This window comes from Dermacentor variabilis, chromosome 11, assembly GCF_050947875.1.
Source record: "Dermacentor variabilis isolate Ectoservices chromosome 11, ASM5094787v1, whole genome shotgun sequence".
Lineage (NCBI taxonomy): Eukaryota > Metazoa > Arthropoda > Arachnida > Ixodida > Ixodidae > Dermacentor > Dermacentor variabilis.
In genome coordinates, this window is record NC_134578.1 from 90,402,685 (window position 1) to 90,419,711 (window position 17,027).

The 17,027-nt window shown below is 44.9% G+C and overlaps 1 protein-coding gene across 1 annotated transcript in view; it reads right to left on the minus strand.

Moving 5' to 3' along the window:
- Positions 1-565: 565 nt before the first annotated feature.
- Positions 566-17,027, minus strand: part of LOC142564761 (venom metalloproteinase antarease-like TpachMP_B) — a 69,232-nt gene continuing 52,770 nt past the window's right edge. Inside the window, exons 7-9 of the mRNA XM_075675909.1 lie at positions 15,819-15,963; positions 15,438-15,572; positions 566-1,034 (exon numbers count right to left, since the gene is read on the minus strand). Coding sequence (XP_075532024.1) covers positions 918-1,034; positions 15,438-15,572; positions 15,819-15,963 — 397 coding nt within the window. The 3' untranslated portion in view covers positions 566-917. The remainder of the gene's footprint in view (positions 1,035-15,437; positions 15,573-15,818; positions 15,964-17,027) is intronic.

Below are 17,027 nucleotides of genomic sequence, written 5' to 3' on the forward strand. Positions count from 1 at the left end.
TGACGTCCCGAGATTCCGCTGTCCCGAGGCATGTCAGGTTACATTTGTGTTCAGCTAGGCCTTCCGGAGTCACTTGGACTTGAGTGCCACAGCTGCTATAGCGACCGGCAATGGGTCATAGGCAGGCCGAGGGTCGATGCCCAATAGTTCAGCAGAAGGAAACGGCCGGGATTGTCTTCTTGTACGGGCGCACGTAGGCCACGACACTGTGGTAGAAGATGAAGCAGGGAAGCATCACCTTCGCCTTTCAACCGATGTCATTCCTATTTTTTATTTCATAGTAAAGACAATGTGATCTTTCAGTTGTGATTATGCCACCGTTGTAACGCCATTGTCGCCATTGTATCACTGCCATACAGTCGTCACCATGCGTTTGTTGACATGCCGTTGTGGTCGTTTCATTATCGCCATTCAAGTCTAATCTTATTTTCTTCGTACAGTCGTCTTCGTCGTACAGTCGTTGTCATCCAGTTGTCGTCACACTGTCGTTATGAAGCTGTTGTCGTACTACCGACATAATTTAGAAGAGTCATCCGATTGTTTTCATGCTACCATTGTTATACCGCGTTTGGCTTTCCCACTGACATCAGTTATTCCGCTGTAACCGTGGTGTCGTCTTTCCACCGTGGCTATGCTGCTGTTTTTATTCCATCGTCATCACTGCGTCGTCGTCATCCAAAAAGTGGCATAAGATTTCTCTCACTCTTGCTATTAGGCGCCACCACCACTCTTGAGGTATCCCCAAGCAGATAATTTCTTTCATATAGGCAATGCTAGAGAACACCACTTTTAATGCATACGACTTATTTTGCAACGTCAGTAAAGAAATAGCGAATCCTGCGAAAGACCCACTATGTGGATTTGCTTTTGAAGTCCTTTCGGCGCAACGCATCTCCACAACCATGGAAGCCGAAATGTCACTTATTGTTTAGAGCGGACCTCAAATCGTATTGCTCATTGATACGATCTTTCATCCATTCATGAAAAGGCTTTGGTGCTGCTGGGACTTCTCGACAGATACCGCTGATGCAAGCCTGTACGGAGGTAAGAAAGAAAATGAACTTTAGTTATTATTATACAAGCGCTTTGGTTAGTTAAATCATGACAGCAGAGGTCACGCATATAGCTATAATGGACACAGCTTTAGTAGCGCGGCTCGGGTTGTTGACTGCTAATATGACTAGGATACTATTGCAACTGAGTTATAGTTCGCTGTGTTCTATATTTATCAACTATAAATCATGAAGCCAAATCAAGCGAAATCATGGGGTGTAGCGCTCTGAAGCAACACACGGCCTGCGAGACCAACAGCAGTGGGAGGGTGCGAAGTAATTACGGTCCGGCTTAAAGCGCAGTAGAAAATTTTCATACCGATGCACGTGTAATTCACAAGTACATAAGGCTGTTTCTGCCACTCGGTTGGTAGGTGACAGTTCGGGATCTATATGAAGAGCTTGATGAGGACGTTGTAAACGTTGCGAAGTAGAAATAATTGAATACCCTTGTGAAAGCCTGTCCTCATGCCTCGTAATCCGCGCTCTATTTGACGATCGGGCTTCCCTCATGTGACAATTCTCGACCCGTAAATGGCCCGACTGACAACGAAAAAAATATTCACGACTTAAGTTGCAATAAAATGGAATGTGCCACCCATTAAAACAACTGTCAAAAAAAGTCAATGACTCTCGTAGCTACTTTCTAAGTAAACAGAAATGTGTCGTCAATGCACTGACGATAATTAGCGAGAGTTTTAGAGTAGGTGGAAAACAAACAGCGACTGAGTTTTCCTGCAAACGTTGTTTCTCAATGACAACATGCGAACTTTTTCTGAACTAGCAAAACTTGTGGTCACGCCGAGATTTCAAAGGGCCGCAATGAGTAAAGAGTATAAATGTCGGCTGTTGTATCGAGCTACAAAATCTCCACCTGAAATCAAGTGAATACAAAAAGGCTTCTGACGTTGATATGTAAATTCTGCCATTAGAAATTGTATGAGTGGGTCCAATCCGAAGAACATAGGCACTGAGCAATTAGAGCAATCGTTAATGTTCTCTAGACTTCGAGTACACGAGAATACTGGCGGTTACTGGGCCTTCTCAACATCCATAAGTTAAAAACACTTCGACAGGCAATAGAGGCTGATTGCTTGATCCCCAGCAAACCTAACCTTAGCTTTTGTTCAGTTGCATGGCCTGATGCTGGTTATGAACTTCGATACGTCTCTCGCAAAACTCCTGAGGTCAGAACTAACTATGGGCTTCAGACGTTTGAACATACCATTATAACTTTCTTGAATTACAAAAAAATATATATCGAAAGGCTAATACACGAGTTCCCAAGTAAAATACCTTACAAAAAGAGAGTTATGGACCTATTACTTAGGTCATAACACACAACCTCGACCTACTGTAGTCTTAACGTGGCAGATTATTTACAACATTGCTAGATAACGGTGGTTTACTTATGTTTTGATTTTTGTGTGCTCTCTTTCTTGTTTCTTTTCACAGCTGTAATTTAAAAAATTACTGTGTCGAGACATTTATATACTGTACAGAATTGTGGATGTTACCTTTTGTGCAATTTTAATGTTACCTTAGAAGAAAGCTTGTTGTCGTCTCAAATGTACTGTTTGTCATCACCAGGAGGGTAGGCCTCGTCAGGCATACACAGCCTTCAGCCTCCTCCTGATGGGGCGATGTGTGTTTGGATGCTGTATATCAAATTGAAGAAGAGAGAATAACAAAAATTATAAGCTAAGCAAAGCCCACATACCATGATATAAATGTGTGTAACACGCTAGTTTTATTGCGAGAACAATTATACGGACACTCCAGGCGCGTGCGAACCGCGGGCGCCGCCATGTTTTTGCTAATCGACAGTGCAAGAGCGTCTCGCGCGTCGAGTGTTTGACCGTCTCCGGAAATGCGAGGGACGCACAACGCGTTTGCATGTGAAAACGAGGAGACCCAGTGGTCGCATCCTCAAGTTACGCTGAACCGGTTCTGCTGTGGAGCCACAGGACGGCGTCCTGTTAAAGCAAAAGCTTTACTGGCCGCGAACTTGCGATGTCGCCGTGGCGGTGCTCCGAGGAGGCACATGACGTCACAACGCGTGCCTCGCCGCGGATATTTCGCTCTCTCTCGCTCCCTAGTCACAAGTGCGCATGCATCACTAGTAGCACCGAGCCATAGGTGTTACGCCGCGGCGCAGCGCCGTGCCCTTCCGCTGCCGCCGTTTGCTGTGACGTCACATTGCGTTCCTCGTCGTTGCGCTCGCCTGCCTCGGCTCCCTTTGCCAGCTGCGTCGTATGCCTGATAACATGTCGGAGGATTGAAAAGGAGAGCTCGCGTGCGCCGAAACAGCAGTTGAGGCGGCAGTATGGACGGCAATACTTCTGATAAGCAGAAGGAGGCCTGGAATCAACATCGGAAAGAGATGAAGAAGAAACGAATCGCCCAGGAAACAGACGAAGAGCGCGCAGAACGACTGGCTAAACGCCGCAAAATAGCTAGACAACCTGACTAACCTGGACTTTCAATCAAGATTAACCAAGGATATGCCTTCACTACGCATATCCTGGCATAACCAAGCTAAGCCATGCCAATTTTTTCCAATGGTGGCATGTGCATTCTGCGCACAAACGCTATGCCGTTTCTGTGGTGCATCTTTGTGCATACCACACCGGAGTGGTACACAGTGGCCTGAGCCGAACGGACAGCAGACTTGAAGCTGCGAACGTTGAAGGTTTTCCTTGTGCCTCATCTCGGACAGAGTTGAGGTGTGATGCCTGCATTGCCGTGCTGTGAGATGCCTAGTAGATTAAAGTGCGTTGTTTCTGCTGAGCAGCAGAAGTTGCCTCTTATACTGCGCCACACCAACATGCCATCGACGCCAAGTCAGCGACGCTGCCGGCATACGTGACTCTTGAGACTAACACGGTAAGAAGCCTCTACCTGAAATTGCAGCGCACTCGAATGGGAACATTCTCAAGTAACTGGCAATGCTATCTAGCGCATACATCTTGGGTCTTCACGACAACCTCGGGAAAGACAACAAGCTTGAGGATGCCAAAAGCATGGTGCGAATGCCGATCGAAAATGGTTACCATTGAAGGAGAGGAGGCCGACATTTTACACTTGGCTGAAGCTTTCTTTTCGCTCACACAGTAAGATTTGAGAAAAAATAGACTTTGCAACCGTATTTTATAACAATATAACTGTTAGAAACATACAAACTGGACCGATCTATCAAAAGATGTTTGCATGTTAAAGAAGGAAATCCGCCTTGTTAGTAGTAAGTGGTCCTTGAATGAAGATCTCCACATGGGCAAAATGCGGTGGACTGGTTTAGAGGCACTCTGATCAAGAGCCAAACATTTGATTAAGGTAATATGACAGATACCTAATTACTAGCAGGGAACAGAAGAAATTTAGGTGGGCGGATGAGATTAAGAAGTTTGCAGGGGCAACATGGCCACGATTGGCATATGACCGGGGTAGTTGGAGAAGTATGGGAGAGGCCTTTGCCCTGCAATGGGCGTAACTAGGCTGATGACGATGATGACAGATACATTGTGTTATTGTATGCGCATTGCGAAATTGATATATGCAAGTCAACGTTTATATAAGAGGACAGATTTGTATATGAGCCTGGAACCATGAGAAAATAAACAATTTCTGATGCTTGAGGGCGTTACGTATTTCCGTCATTAGGAAGAAGATCGGCACTGTATGGATCCTTTGGAGATGATCGGTGACGTTTATTCGATTAGCACTCTTGCTTACGATAGGTGTTAATTATTGATGATGCCTGATGACAACCCTTATGAAGGTGCACAGAGACAGAATTGTGCGCCATGTTCATGTGGAGAGCGTTAATTACGTATCGGAGTTGGGGGGGGGGTAGGGGAGGCATGCGCCACCTGGTTGCTAGACAGAGTTTTCCATATGCAATAATGTGCACAATATGCACGTCTTATGCATCTATGCAATTTGGGACGAACTTTCCAGCACTCGTACACGGCACTGCATCGTCTTCTCTTCCAACGTAGGCAGTGGCGAGTAGAGGGTGACGGAGAGATAAAGACGATGCATGCGTGAGGCGCCTATATTGTCTGGTTTCGCGGACAAAAATGTGATCGGGTACTCTGCCGTCCTGTACGAAGGCACCATGTCCAGGGAGGCCAGCTTGACGCAAAATGCCTCTCTTATAGCATTTGTCGTCTTACATGTGTTAAGTTAAACACCTTTGCGGAACGTTACGGTGTGCGTCCTTTCAAATGTTTTAGTTTACCGTACGGGAACGCAAACGTACGGAATGTGTTATAACACAGGGTGCTGTCTGGTGCCTCGTGCCAAATGTATGCAAGCCAAGACAATCCATTAGCAACCATCCTGTTGCTATGCGGACGTCTCTCGTTAGGCCTATGGGTGCCGGAATCCCCAAATGATCTCACAAAATTAGACGCACTGTGCACTCATGACTAGCGTTTCAGGTGAGTTTAGAGAAAGCGAAAGTTGATTTCAATAGTTACTGGCGATCAATGCGAGTGAGAGCGTAGCCATCACAAGAATTCACGCTGAAGTGGGTGTCATGGGTGCCGTCATGTTCGAGGACGTTATTTCATAATGTCCGTAAACATTATGAACGTTAAACTCGCCAAATAACGTACGTTATCTTAATGCACGTCAACTATAGAAACCCAATAACGTTCAGACCATGCGCACTGACGAGGACGCTATTTCTTTATTTACGGAATACATTTACGTTTGGTTGCACACGCTAATCTAAATCTGTCTAATAACGCGTTTGGAAGTCCCCACTGAGCTCGATCGGCGTGACCCGCTCCCGAGAGTTGTTGTACTAACAAAATCTTCGTGTAATTTCTCAGTTATATGGACATGAATTGCTGCCCGATTTCCTTGGTGGTCACAACGTTGACGCAAATGGCGGCCATGGCAACGGCTTGGCCTTTGCACGGCACTTGTTCCATGCATCCGGCTCCAACACTGTTGTGCATCAGCGTATCATGGGCTTGAGCATACCGGCATAGCGTGATGCCTCCGATCGCGAAATGTCGCTTCGGAACGTGCTTGAACAGGGCAGCACCAGCGCACATTTACTTGAGCCTTTTGCTACGCGCGACGAGTTCATACACAATGATGGACTGAGGTTGGTCACTCCACGTTTCCGAGAGCGGCAGCACGGCCGTCACCAAAACGAGCGAGCCTCCCCCGAAACTTCTGACGTTGGCATCGATGTACTGCACATTTATGGCGGCTAGAGTCACATGCTTCGGAAAGTTGTGCTTGACCACGAACACCTGGGTCCACACAATGATCTTGTGGAGCCTGTGCTTCGACGGTCGATTGTTTTCGTCAACAATGTGGCAGTAGGCACACCCTTCCCATCTCGCCAATGTATACTTGGCGCAGCTGAGCAGAATTTAGTAGAGTGCTTCTGTAGGACATAGGTGAAGCAGAGCATTCGTACAATCGTCAACGAACGCTTTAAAGTTGTTCACTTATTTAACTGCCTTTTGCAGCATAGTGACCACGTGGCTACCTGGCAAGACGTGGCGACCCGAACCACGCGACTCGTGTGACCGAGGCATCAACGGATTACACTAATATCAATATCGGGATCGACAGAAGTTTGATTGAACAATTGCGAAATTGGCTTATTTTGTTGTTGTACGGCCTCCAGGATTACAGTTTGTTGATTTGCATCTTGAAAACTTCATATTTTGCCCCTGCTGACCTTCCACGTATGCCCCCATGGGTAATTTCCAAAATACCTAGGTAGGTCTATCTATTACCGGAATTTCTAAATATAAGCGAATACCTACCGTCGGCCTCAGACATTTAACACTTGAATATATGTCGAAAGAATATGACTCCTCGATGAATGTGTATACAGACGGATCGGTCTCGTCGCATGCGTCTGGTGCGGCTTTCGTCGTGCCTGCGCATCAAGTCATTCGACGGTTTCGTCTGTGTAATAAGATGACTACAACATCTACAGAACTAATGGCAATCAGAGAGGCCGTTTAAAATATTTCGCGACAGCCTCCTCAAGTATGGGCGGTCTTCAGTGACGCAAAATTGGCTCTGCAACAACTTAGAGGGGTGTTGAGAGAAAGCGCTTACAGAGTTCTGGCTTTTCAAACTGCTGAACAGTACACTTCAGCGCAAGAAAACGGCCACCATATCATATTTCAGTGGATTCCCAGTCACTGTGGCTTACACGGCAACGAACTGGCCGATGACGAAGCGAAGAAAGCACTCGAAGAACCAGAGTCACTGCTTGCAATTCCTTTTTCAAGAGCGGACGCCAACTGCCTCCTCTCCAGTGCCATCTGAAAATCGACAGCAAAGCACTGGGACAATCCGGATAATCCCCACAGACGACTCCAGAGATTGGACCCTACCATGAAATTTAGGCTACCACCGAAAATTCAACGCAGCTGTGCCAGTCTTCTGCAGAGACTAAGGCCGGGGGTAGTGGATACGTGCACCTCATGCGACGCACCGAGTATCCAGGCTGTGAGTTGTGTAATGTGTATAGGTCATGTGCTTTGTGACTGCCCTAAGTACGTGGAAAGGCGTCAAAAGTTGAACAAAAAAAGCACCGAAAACTGATGCCCGCAGGGCTTTATTCGACGTTATTTCGAACTGCCACTGCAAAATAAAGTGAAAGGGCCAGTGCTGTCGTAGTTATCCCTGTCGGCGTGAATGGCGTTGTCGTCCAGATTATCCACCAAGGTTATTGGAGAAACGCCATTTCAGACATGCGGGCGACATATTTGAACACAGCGAAGCCTTACGTCGATTGCACGGCGATGAACGGCGTGACTTCGAAGACCGTTCACATGACGCGACGCACAATGGTGCCTATCGTACGTTTCACGTGAAGTAGTGGGTAAACAGTGATGAATGTTCATTACGTACTCACATCATACACGCGTAGTTAGTACGCAGAGACCATACATAATTAAGCCAAGCGAGGAAGTGAGATGGGCGAAGCGTCGCGCCGATAGCTTTTCTCAGCGTCTGCGGCAATAAATCGACGTAGGAATATTTTTTCATCGACAACAGCGACAGGCGCATGCGGGCCGATATACTTTCTAAAGGGGTTTCCTTTTTTGTTTTTCATTGCGGAACCGTTAGCACGGGGAGCGACGCGCGTATACCGCGGCCACCTATGCTGGAGCCCTGCTATTGTGCCTCTAGCAATATGGCCGCTGGCGGCTTCACTCGTTCCCGTAGGCGGCGGCTGGGACTGCCACTCCAGAAGTTTCAAACTTCTGCTTTCAATAGGTGAAGCGCCAATAGTGACGGCACACAAGAAGAAATATAGACAGGACAAGGCGCGCCTTGTCGCCTTGTCCTGTCTGTATTTATTCTTGTGTGCCGTCACTATTGGCGCTTCACCTATTGAAAGCTATGCACCAACTAGCCCCTCAAACTTCTGGTCTGCCAATCCAGAAATTTTGTAAGTACGGAACAACGGCAGCTTTGTCCCCTTTATGACGATAATCACGGCTGGGCTGCTTTCCCTCGACGGCTCTGATTTCATTTAATGTTTTAGCGCAAACAGATCTTATCACATTATCTGGATAGTCGGCTTGTTCCAGCTGATAGGTGTGGTTGTGGACGCTTAAATAGAATAAGTACTCACAGGATTTTCCCATTGTGGAACCGAAACTCATTTTGACAATTCCTCTTTTGACCTGTTTCTAATGGTCCGACCTATAGTTGAGCATAGGTTTAAAAAATCTGGGTCGGCAGTACCAACAAGCTTGAAATAGTTGAAAGATGAATTTTAGACCAATAAACTGCAACTGGTTGTCTTGGGGCAGTTCAAATGAAACGTTGAATTTTATGTTGTTTTTCTTGAAAAGTTCTAAAATGTTTTAGTTTAAAATTCTTAGTTTAAAAAATGCATTTCAATGACATAATGGGCATTTCAAAATGCCTATTATTTGAAATGCTTTATTGTAAAATGCATATTTGTTTTGTGGTTCAATAAAAATGAAGCTGTAATCGTTTTGTCCTGTTGTTCCTTGGTGTACTGTCTATCGTTGCGCTTAAAACGTTTTCAAGACCTCTATGACTTACGTGACCGTGGTGCAAAGGGGCTTCAGAGTCGGAAATGTTTACTGTTGCACAACCTCAGGGATCGGCCCCTTATACTGGTCGAGAAATTGACCGACAGATGCCCCGAAAACCGAACAGAGGACATCGAACCCTCGGCGCTATTAGATGATTTACGCTCTTGAAGGCATATATTTCTCACAGTGAGGGTACTTAAGTAAGACTTGGTGCTTCATTGCAAAATTTGCTCAATAGTTGTAGTCCGTAAGGGCATTACGGAAGCCTATACATAAGTTGACTGGTTTCAAGAGGGGCTACCCGGCAAGCCAGTTGAACCAGCACCCAGCCGCACTCAGCAGCAGCAGCCGGGGCCAAATTCCGACAGGATTCACAAAGAAAGGTCCACTTTCAACTGCGCTGTCCTTATGGTTGCATGGCGACGGCGTTCTGCTGCTGAGCAAAGCATTTTGAGTACAATCACCGAGTGCGGCGACTGCATTCCAATGGCGTTGTGATGACGTACGATGTAGGCTGCTACGAATCGGTTCTAGGTGCACGTTAGAAAAGCCTACGTAGCAAAGATTATTCGTAGCTCCTAAACTGACTCTATTGCTTGGAAACGTTAGAATTCATACTTCAATTCCTATTAAAAAGAGTCAAAGAAAAATTGCCAGTTCTTTTAGACCGATATTGGCAGCATGGGAGCGGTAGCAAGCTTGAGCGCTGCCCTTGGTCTCATCACACGATATTGTAACGGGATGTAGAAGCCACATGTTGGCAGGAAGCTGCACAAAAAACTGCTGAGATGAAGAAACAGCGCCCTGGAAGCTATCACGGGTCTGGGAATGCTAGCGGCACGAGTACCGCCAGTGGCATTGAGGTGTAGCATCTGGTCGCTACACGAGATGAGAGCACAGAGCAAACGCGCAATGAGATATCACAGCTGTACGGAGCACTGGCGCCAGTACAGGATAAATTCCCTCACTTCCAGTTTTAGCCATGCTGTTTCTTTAGGCACGCAGGAAATTTTTAGGCACGTAAGATTCACTAAATAGGCAGCAGAAACTCCCGAAACGCGCCGCCGAGGCGTGCTAACTGAGATGCATGCGCCCCTTTTCTGGTCAGAGCGAGCACATACTGGACGTTATTGCTGTAATTGTCATTTTTGAATGAATTTAGCGCGTCATGAGCGCCGTGCCGTAGAAAAATCCGGTGTGGCAGTCTTCCGACTACATTCTCCTCGGCTGGGCCTTCAAAGGAGCGCAAGATGGAGGCGCCTCGTGTCCAATCGCCTTTCCGGTGAGAGAAGCGACCTGTTTTCCACCATCATCTTACCCCTCCACGCTCTAAGCGCGGTCAAAGGCGGCCGAGACGCCTTATACCTAGCCGGCTTGACGGCCGACTGCGCACGTGCGAATCCGGAACTACGAGGCCACAACCGTTTAGAAATCGTTCTATATTTAGTTACCCATCGCGATCAGCTAGATGCATCTATCGCGGACAAATCAAGGAAATTTTTAGGTGCATAACATTCACGAAATAGGCTGCAGAAACTCCCGAAATGCGCGGCCGAGGCGTACCAAGTGAGATTCATGCGCCCCTTTTGTTATCAAAGCGAGCACATAGTGGACGTTATTCCTGTAATCATCATTTTTGAATGAATGTAGCGCGTTATGAGCGCCGTGCCGTAGAGAATCCGGTGTCACAGTCTTACGATTCACCCATGAGGGAAAGTTTTCGTGTATATATATATATATATATATATATATATATATATATATATATATATATATATATATATATATATATATATATATATATATATATGCGTGTGCGCATACAACTGAGCAACATATTCATTCTCCTCGGCTCGGCCTTCAAAGGAGTGCAAGATGGAGGTGCACCGTGTCTAGTCGCCTTTCCGGTAAGAGAAGCGACCCATTTTTCAACATTTCAACCAACAGGCATCTATCGCGGACCAATATCACGTAGGGCCCTCAGGGCTGGACTTGTAGTCGATAAGGTAGCCTCGCCGCCTGTGGGATTATCTGGCTGAGCTATGTCGAATGCTTGGTTGCCATAGTCGCAAGTTCGAATCCGGCTATAAGAGCTTTTTCTTTCTTTTTTTACGATGGTGAGCTTGAAATTCACCTCCTCTAGTGCCCACCTGCAGGCGTGGAGTGACGCCTGTCACCGGCAAAAGATGTCGAGAGTGAGTGGGGTTATACTAATGCAGGTACAACCAAATTAGGAAGGCCCACTAAGCTTCAACAAGGCGCTCCCTCGGCAGAACAGGAATTGGCCTCCCTGGTGCATCAGGCCACCCGCTCCCAAATGGCTCACTCAATTACCAAATGGCCCTCAGTCCCCAGCACCTGCGGAGCACCTGACCAACACGGCGGTCAGACCTGTAACGCAGCGGAGGGTGCTAAGAATCTCTGTATCCGGACAGTCCGTCAATGGAAAGTGACCTTGCAATGTTTAACACCCGAACCCTCTCGAGTGAGGCTAGCTTAGCAGGGATTTTTCAGTTACTATCAGACATTGTTTGGGATATCATCGACCTTAGTGAGATTAGAAAAACTGGTGAGGCCTATATATTGCTGAATAACAGACATGTCCTCTGCTATAGAAGTCTCCCAGGTGAGAAGCAACAGGGGGTAAGATTCCTAATCCATAAGGACATAGCGGGCAACATTGAGGAATTCTACAGCATTAATGAGAGGGTAGCTGTAGTCGTAATGAAACTTAATATGAGGTATAGATTAAAGGTAGTACAAGCCTACGCTCCTACACCCAGTCATGAAGATGACAAAGTAGATCTGTTTTATGAAGATGTTGCATTAGAGAGGAGAAAAGTGCGAACTCAGTATACTGTAGTAATGGGCGACATCAATGCAAAAGTGGGGAAAAGCAGGCTGGTGCAGAAGCGATTGGCAACTACGGCGACGATTCTAGGCATGCTAGGAGAGAGATTCTGGTAGAATTCGCAGAAAGGAATAAGCTTCGAATAATGAACACCTTTTTCAGGAAGCGTAGCAACAGAAAGTGGACCTGGAAAAGCCCTTATGGTGAAACAAGAAATGAAATTGACTTCGTACTTTCAGCTGATCCCAGAATAGTGCAGAATGATAGGTAGGGTAAAGTACAGTTAGTCAGGGCTAGGGTTCACCTCAACTTGAACAGAGAAAGAGCAAAATTGGTCAAGAAGAAACAGGTCAACCTAGAGGCAGTAAGGGTAAAAGCAGACAAATTCAGGTTTGTACTTGCAAACAAATATGCAGCCTTAGAACAGAGAGATGATGATCACATAGAGCTAACTAATGAAAGAATAAGTGGGTTGGCTTCAGAGGGAGCAGTTGAAGTGGTAGGCAAGGCACCAAAGCAACCAGTAGGCAAGCTCTCTCAAGTAACAAAGGACTAAATAAAGAAACGACAAAAAATGAAAGTGCCCAACTCAAGAAATAAGATACAATTCGCGGAACTGTCAAAACTGATCAACAAGGTGAAAATAAGTGATGTTCTAAACTATAACACGAGAAAGACTGAAGAAGCCGTAAAAAATGGACGCAGCCTGAAATCAGTCAGAAAGAAAATTTGCATAGGACAAAGCACGATGTATGCACTAAAAGATAAGCAGGGTAATATCCTCAGCATTCTCGAAGGTGTAGCGAAAGTAGCGCAAGAATTCTATACTGAGCGGTACAGCACCCAGAGGAGTCAGGATACCTCAAATAGAAACAGTAATGAACAGGATACAGAAACTCCTCCTATAACTAGCGGTGAGGTCAGAAGGACCTTGCAAGACATAAGAAAAGGAAGAGCGGCAGGAGAAGATGGAATAACAGTCGATTTAACAAAAAATGGAGAGGCATAATGCTTGGAAAACTGGCGGCTCTTTAAACAATATGTCTATCGGCTGCAAGGGTCTCAGAAAACTGGAAGAACGCAAACATTATACTAGTCCAAAAAAAGGGAGAGGTTAAAGAATGGAAAAATTATAGGCCCATTAGCTTACTCCCAGTATTATATAAAATATTTACCAAAACAATCTCCAATAGAATAAGGGCAACGCTGGACTTTAGTCAACCAAGGGAACAGGCTGGCTTCAGGAAGAGATAATCTACAATGGATCACATCCATGTCAATAATCATGTTATCGAGAAATCCGCGGAGAACAATGAACCTCTCTATATGGCTTTCATAGATTACGAATATACATTTGATTCAGTAGAGATACCAGCAGTCGTAGCGGCATTATGTAATCAAGGAGTACAGAACACTTATGTAAATACCTTGGAAAATATCTACAGAAGTTCTACAGCTAACTTGATTGTACACAAGAAAAGCAGGAAGATACCTATAATGAAAGGGGTCAGACAGGGAGACACAATCTCTCCAATACTATTCACTGGGTGCTTGGAAGAAGTATTCAAGCTATTAAAGTGGGAAGGCTTAGGACTAAAAATCGACGGCGAATATCTCAGAAACCTTCGGTTTGCCGATGACAGTGTTCTATTCAGCAACAATGCAGACGAGTTACAACAAATGATTGAGGACCTTAATAGAGAGGGTGTAATAGTGGGGTTGAAGGTTAATATGTAGCAGACAAAGATAATGAGAAATATCCGGGCAAAGGAACAAGAGTTCCAGTTCGCCAGTTGGCCTCTAGTGTCTGTGAAGGAGTACGTTTACCTAGGTGAACTAATCACAGGGAACCCTGATCATGAGAAGGAAATTCACAGAATAATAAAAATGGGTTGGATCGCAATCGCAGAAGAAAGTGCCAGCTCCTGACTGGAAGCTTACCATTATCATTGAAAAGGAAGGTGTAGAATCAGTGCATTTTACCGGTGCTGACATATGGGGCAGAGACTTGGAGTCTGACAAAGCTTGAGAACAAGTTAAGAGGAAGTCTTAGCTCGGGCCCAACTCCGACGCAGCCTATTTAAATACATGCAAAACGCAAAAAGTTTTTCCAAGATAAACCCTGAACCGATTTTAACAAAATTGGATGTATGTGAGAGATATAGTAAAATTCTAGTGTCTATTGGAAGTATAATTTCGATTCAGAGCCTGAATTTTTTTTAAAAAGATTTTCGAAAATTCCTATGTTTGAAAAAAATAAAAGTACGAAATTTAGAAATTAATAGCTCTGCATCAAAAACAGATATCGTGGTTCTGTGAACGGTATGCATTAGGTTATTGAAATCGGACAAATTCATTATGTCATTTTACATCTTATCTGAATTTCTTACGTTGGTTACAAGGGTTCTGAAAAAGCTGTATTTACATATTACAATTTTTCTTATTTTCATGTGTAACATATCAATTTTGTACGCCTTAGATGTACTATTAGATGCAATTGACGATATTGTATTATCAGTTTTCGTTGCTGAGTTACAGAGTTGTAAACTTGATAGTTTCGTTCTTCGAAAATTTTGGATTTTTGCCAATTGATAATAAGAAACTGACGACCTAAATCAAAAATCCGCAACAACAGTCACTAGATTTTAAGTTTTGCAGTGGTTGCCGAGAAAAACGAATTCCCCTTTTACATGTATCTAGATAGGAGCACCCGAGCTAAAGCTTCCTCTTGAGGACCGCGCAAAGAGCGATAGAACGAAGATTGCTAGGCATAGCGTTAAGAGACAGAAAGAGAGCTAGTTGGATCAAAGAGCAAACGGGTGCAGACGATATTCTAATTGACATCAAGAGAAAAAAATGGAGCTGGCCAGGTCACGTAATGCGCAGGTTAGATAACCGTTGAACCATTATGGTTACAGAATGGGTACGAAGAGACGGGAAACACAATCGAGCACGACAGAACACTAGGTGGTGCGATAAAATTAGGAAATTCGCGGGCGCTAGTAGGAATCGGTTGGCGCAGGGCAGGGATAATTGTAGATCTCAGGGAGAGAGGCCTTCGCCCAGTAGTGGACATAAAACAGGCTGATGATCATAATTATGCTGTTGTCTCGGAAGCTTGAGCGTTTTAAAAAGAAATACATATTATGCGAATGCAGTATTTTATTACTAGTTGAGGCACGCTGCAATCGTCAACATTCTTGATAGACCATGAAACCCAGTTAGAGCAGCTTTAGCGCTTGGATAATGTAGCATTTATCCAGCATGACGAAACATTCGTACGCACCAGCACATCATCGGTCACGAAGACAGCGACGGCGAACAGTCGTCTGGAGCATCGACATGACTGCTGTTGCAATAAAGTGCAAAATGGCTCTAGAACTTCCATAACTTTACCATTGCAAAGTCCTCGTGCGAGATTATGAAAAATAAGGTGAGACCATCCGAATAAGAATTTGCAAAGTACAAGCTCACCAGCGGTATTTCTTCAGCCATCCCGCAAAATATGTAATCCGGAGCAGGAAGAATATTATAGGACTTCGTGCCATCGGAGTCTGTGGTCGCACAGACTAGGACACAACTCTCTATATTGAATTCTTCGCTATAATTCTGGAAATAAGATGATGCGCAACATGTGTATAGAAGGAGAAGCTTGGTTCTGTGTTATTGAAAAATATTCCGACATTGTATTTACCAAGTTTGTGTATGAATTGTGGAAACAGCACACGCAGTACAAATTAATGTCCCATCACTGAAGTAACAACAGAATCGTGCGTTATCTAACTATCACTATTTTTTTATTGACTGCGCAAGTCGGGATCTCATGAGGCTTTTACATAAAAACAAAATTCTTACCGGTACAAATTCTACTTCTGTAGCATCCTTATATTTGTTCTTGCAGTACTTTTCAGCGTCCTCCAATGGTTTTCGTAAACGTGTTTCCGTAAGAAGAGGCATTTCTCGTGATTTTGAGTCCAATAAGCAATGGCCCCGCTCACTCCTGCAAGAACAGTAATTTCTTCCAGTGAACCAGTACCGAAAGAATAAACGTTGAGTGTTGCTAACAATAAAACCAACTATAACTATTGAATTTGCAAATGAGTAGGCTGGGGTTCACAAGAGCTGCATGGACAGTGAACGTAATCCCCCAATCTGCACGGCTTTTATTATCCTTTTTTCAAAAAAGATAGTAAAGGGTGCGAAGCCAAGTAATGTGTAGGTAAGCGTTCCGAAACGTACGAGCGCTAGTCAAAAAAACAAAGAGGAAAAAAAAGAGACTTGCACTCGCTTGATAAGGCAGCTTCCCCGAGCAAACACGAGCCGTAAGAGCAAGCATTTTTAATGTGTTGCTTGCCTACGTCCTTTCGCGTTTTCCTATAGTGTTGATGCGTCGACTAGTTAGTACTTACGTATAACATTATACGGAGGGACACGTCTCTCCAAGTCCTCATTTACTTGGCCCAATGGCGTCCAGCAAAATTGCTCTCTCGAAGCACTCGTGGGTTCGTGCACGCCCGTGAGTGTTTCAACCTGTCCGATGCATCACGTACTATGCAAAAACCAGGGTGTATCCTCCTGGCATCCCCGCCACTTTAACGCTGTTATATGGCAAGCAGCCTGTATGTCACCAAAAGCGAGGCCTTCACCTACAGATATCAAGACCTCAAGGTAACTTTCGAACACTGCTGTCTAATTGAGATGTAGAACAAGAAGTTTTATCTATTTTCATATAAGGAAAACAAGTAAACAAACAGGTGTTGGATCTGTAGCCAAAGGCTAATTAGAGGTACGATAAATAAAATGTGCAAATTTCATGCACTGAGGCAATCGATACGAGCGAAGCTTTCTGTGCTGCTCGCGTTGATGATTGACGATATTTGGCAGATATGTTGAAGGCATGGAGACCCCTACGGGAATCGGGAACAGCGTGAACAAAGACACCTGCCCCGATCTCACGTCCGTCAAAAGAACAAGGCAAGCGGAGTGGGACAACCTAATGGAAAACCGAGGTGGCGACCACTATATCCTAAAGACGCAAATAACAATAGCAGACAAAATTAGACG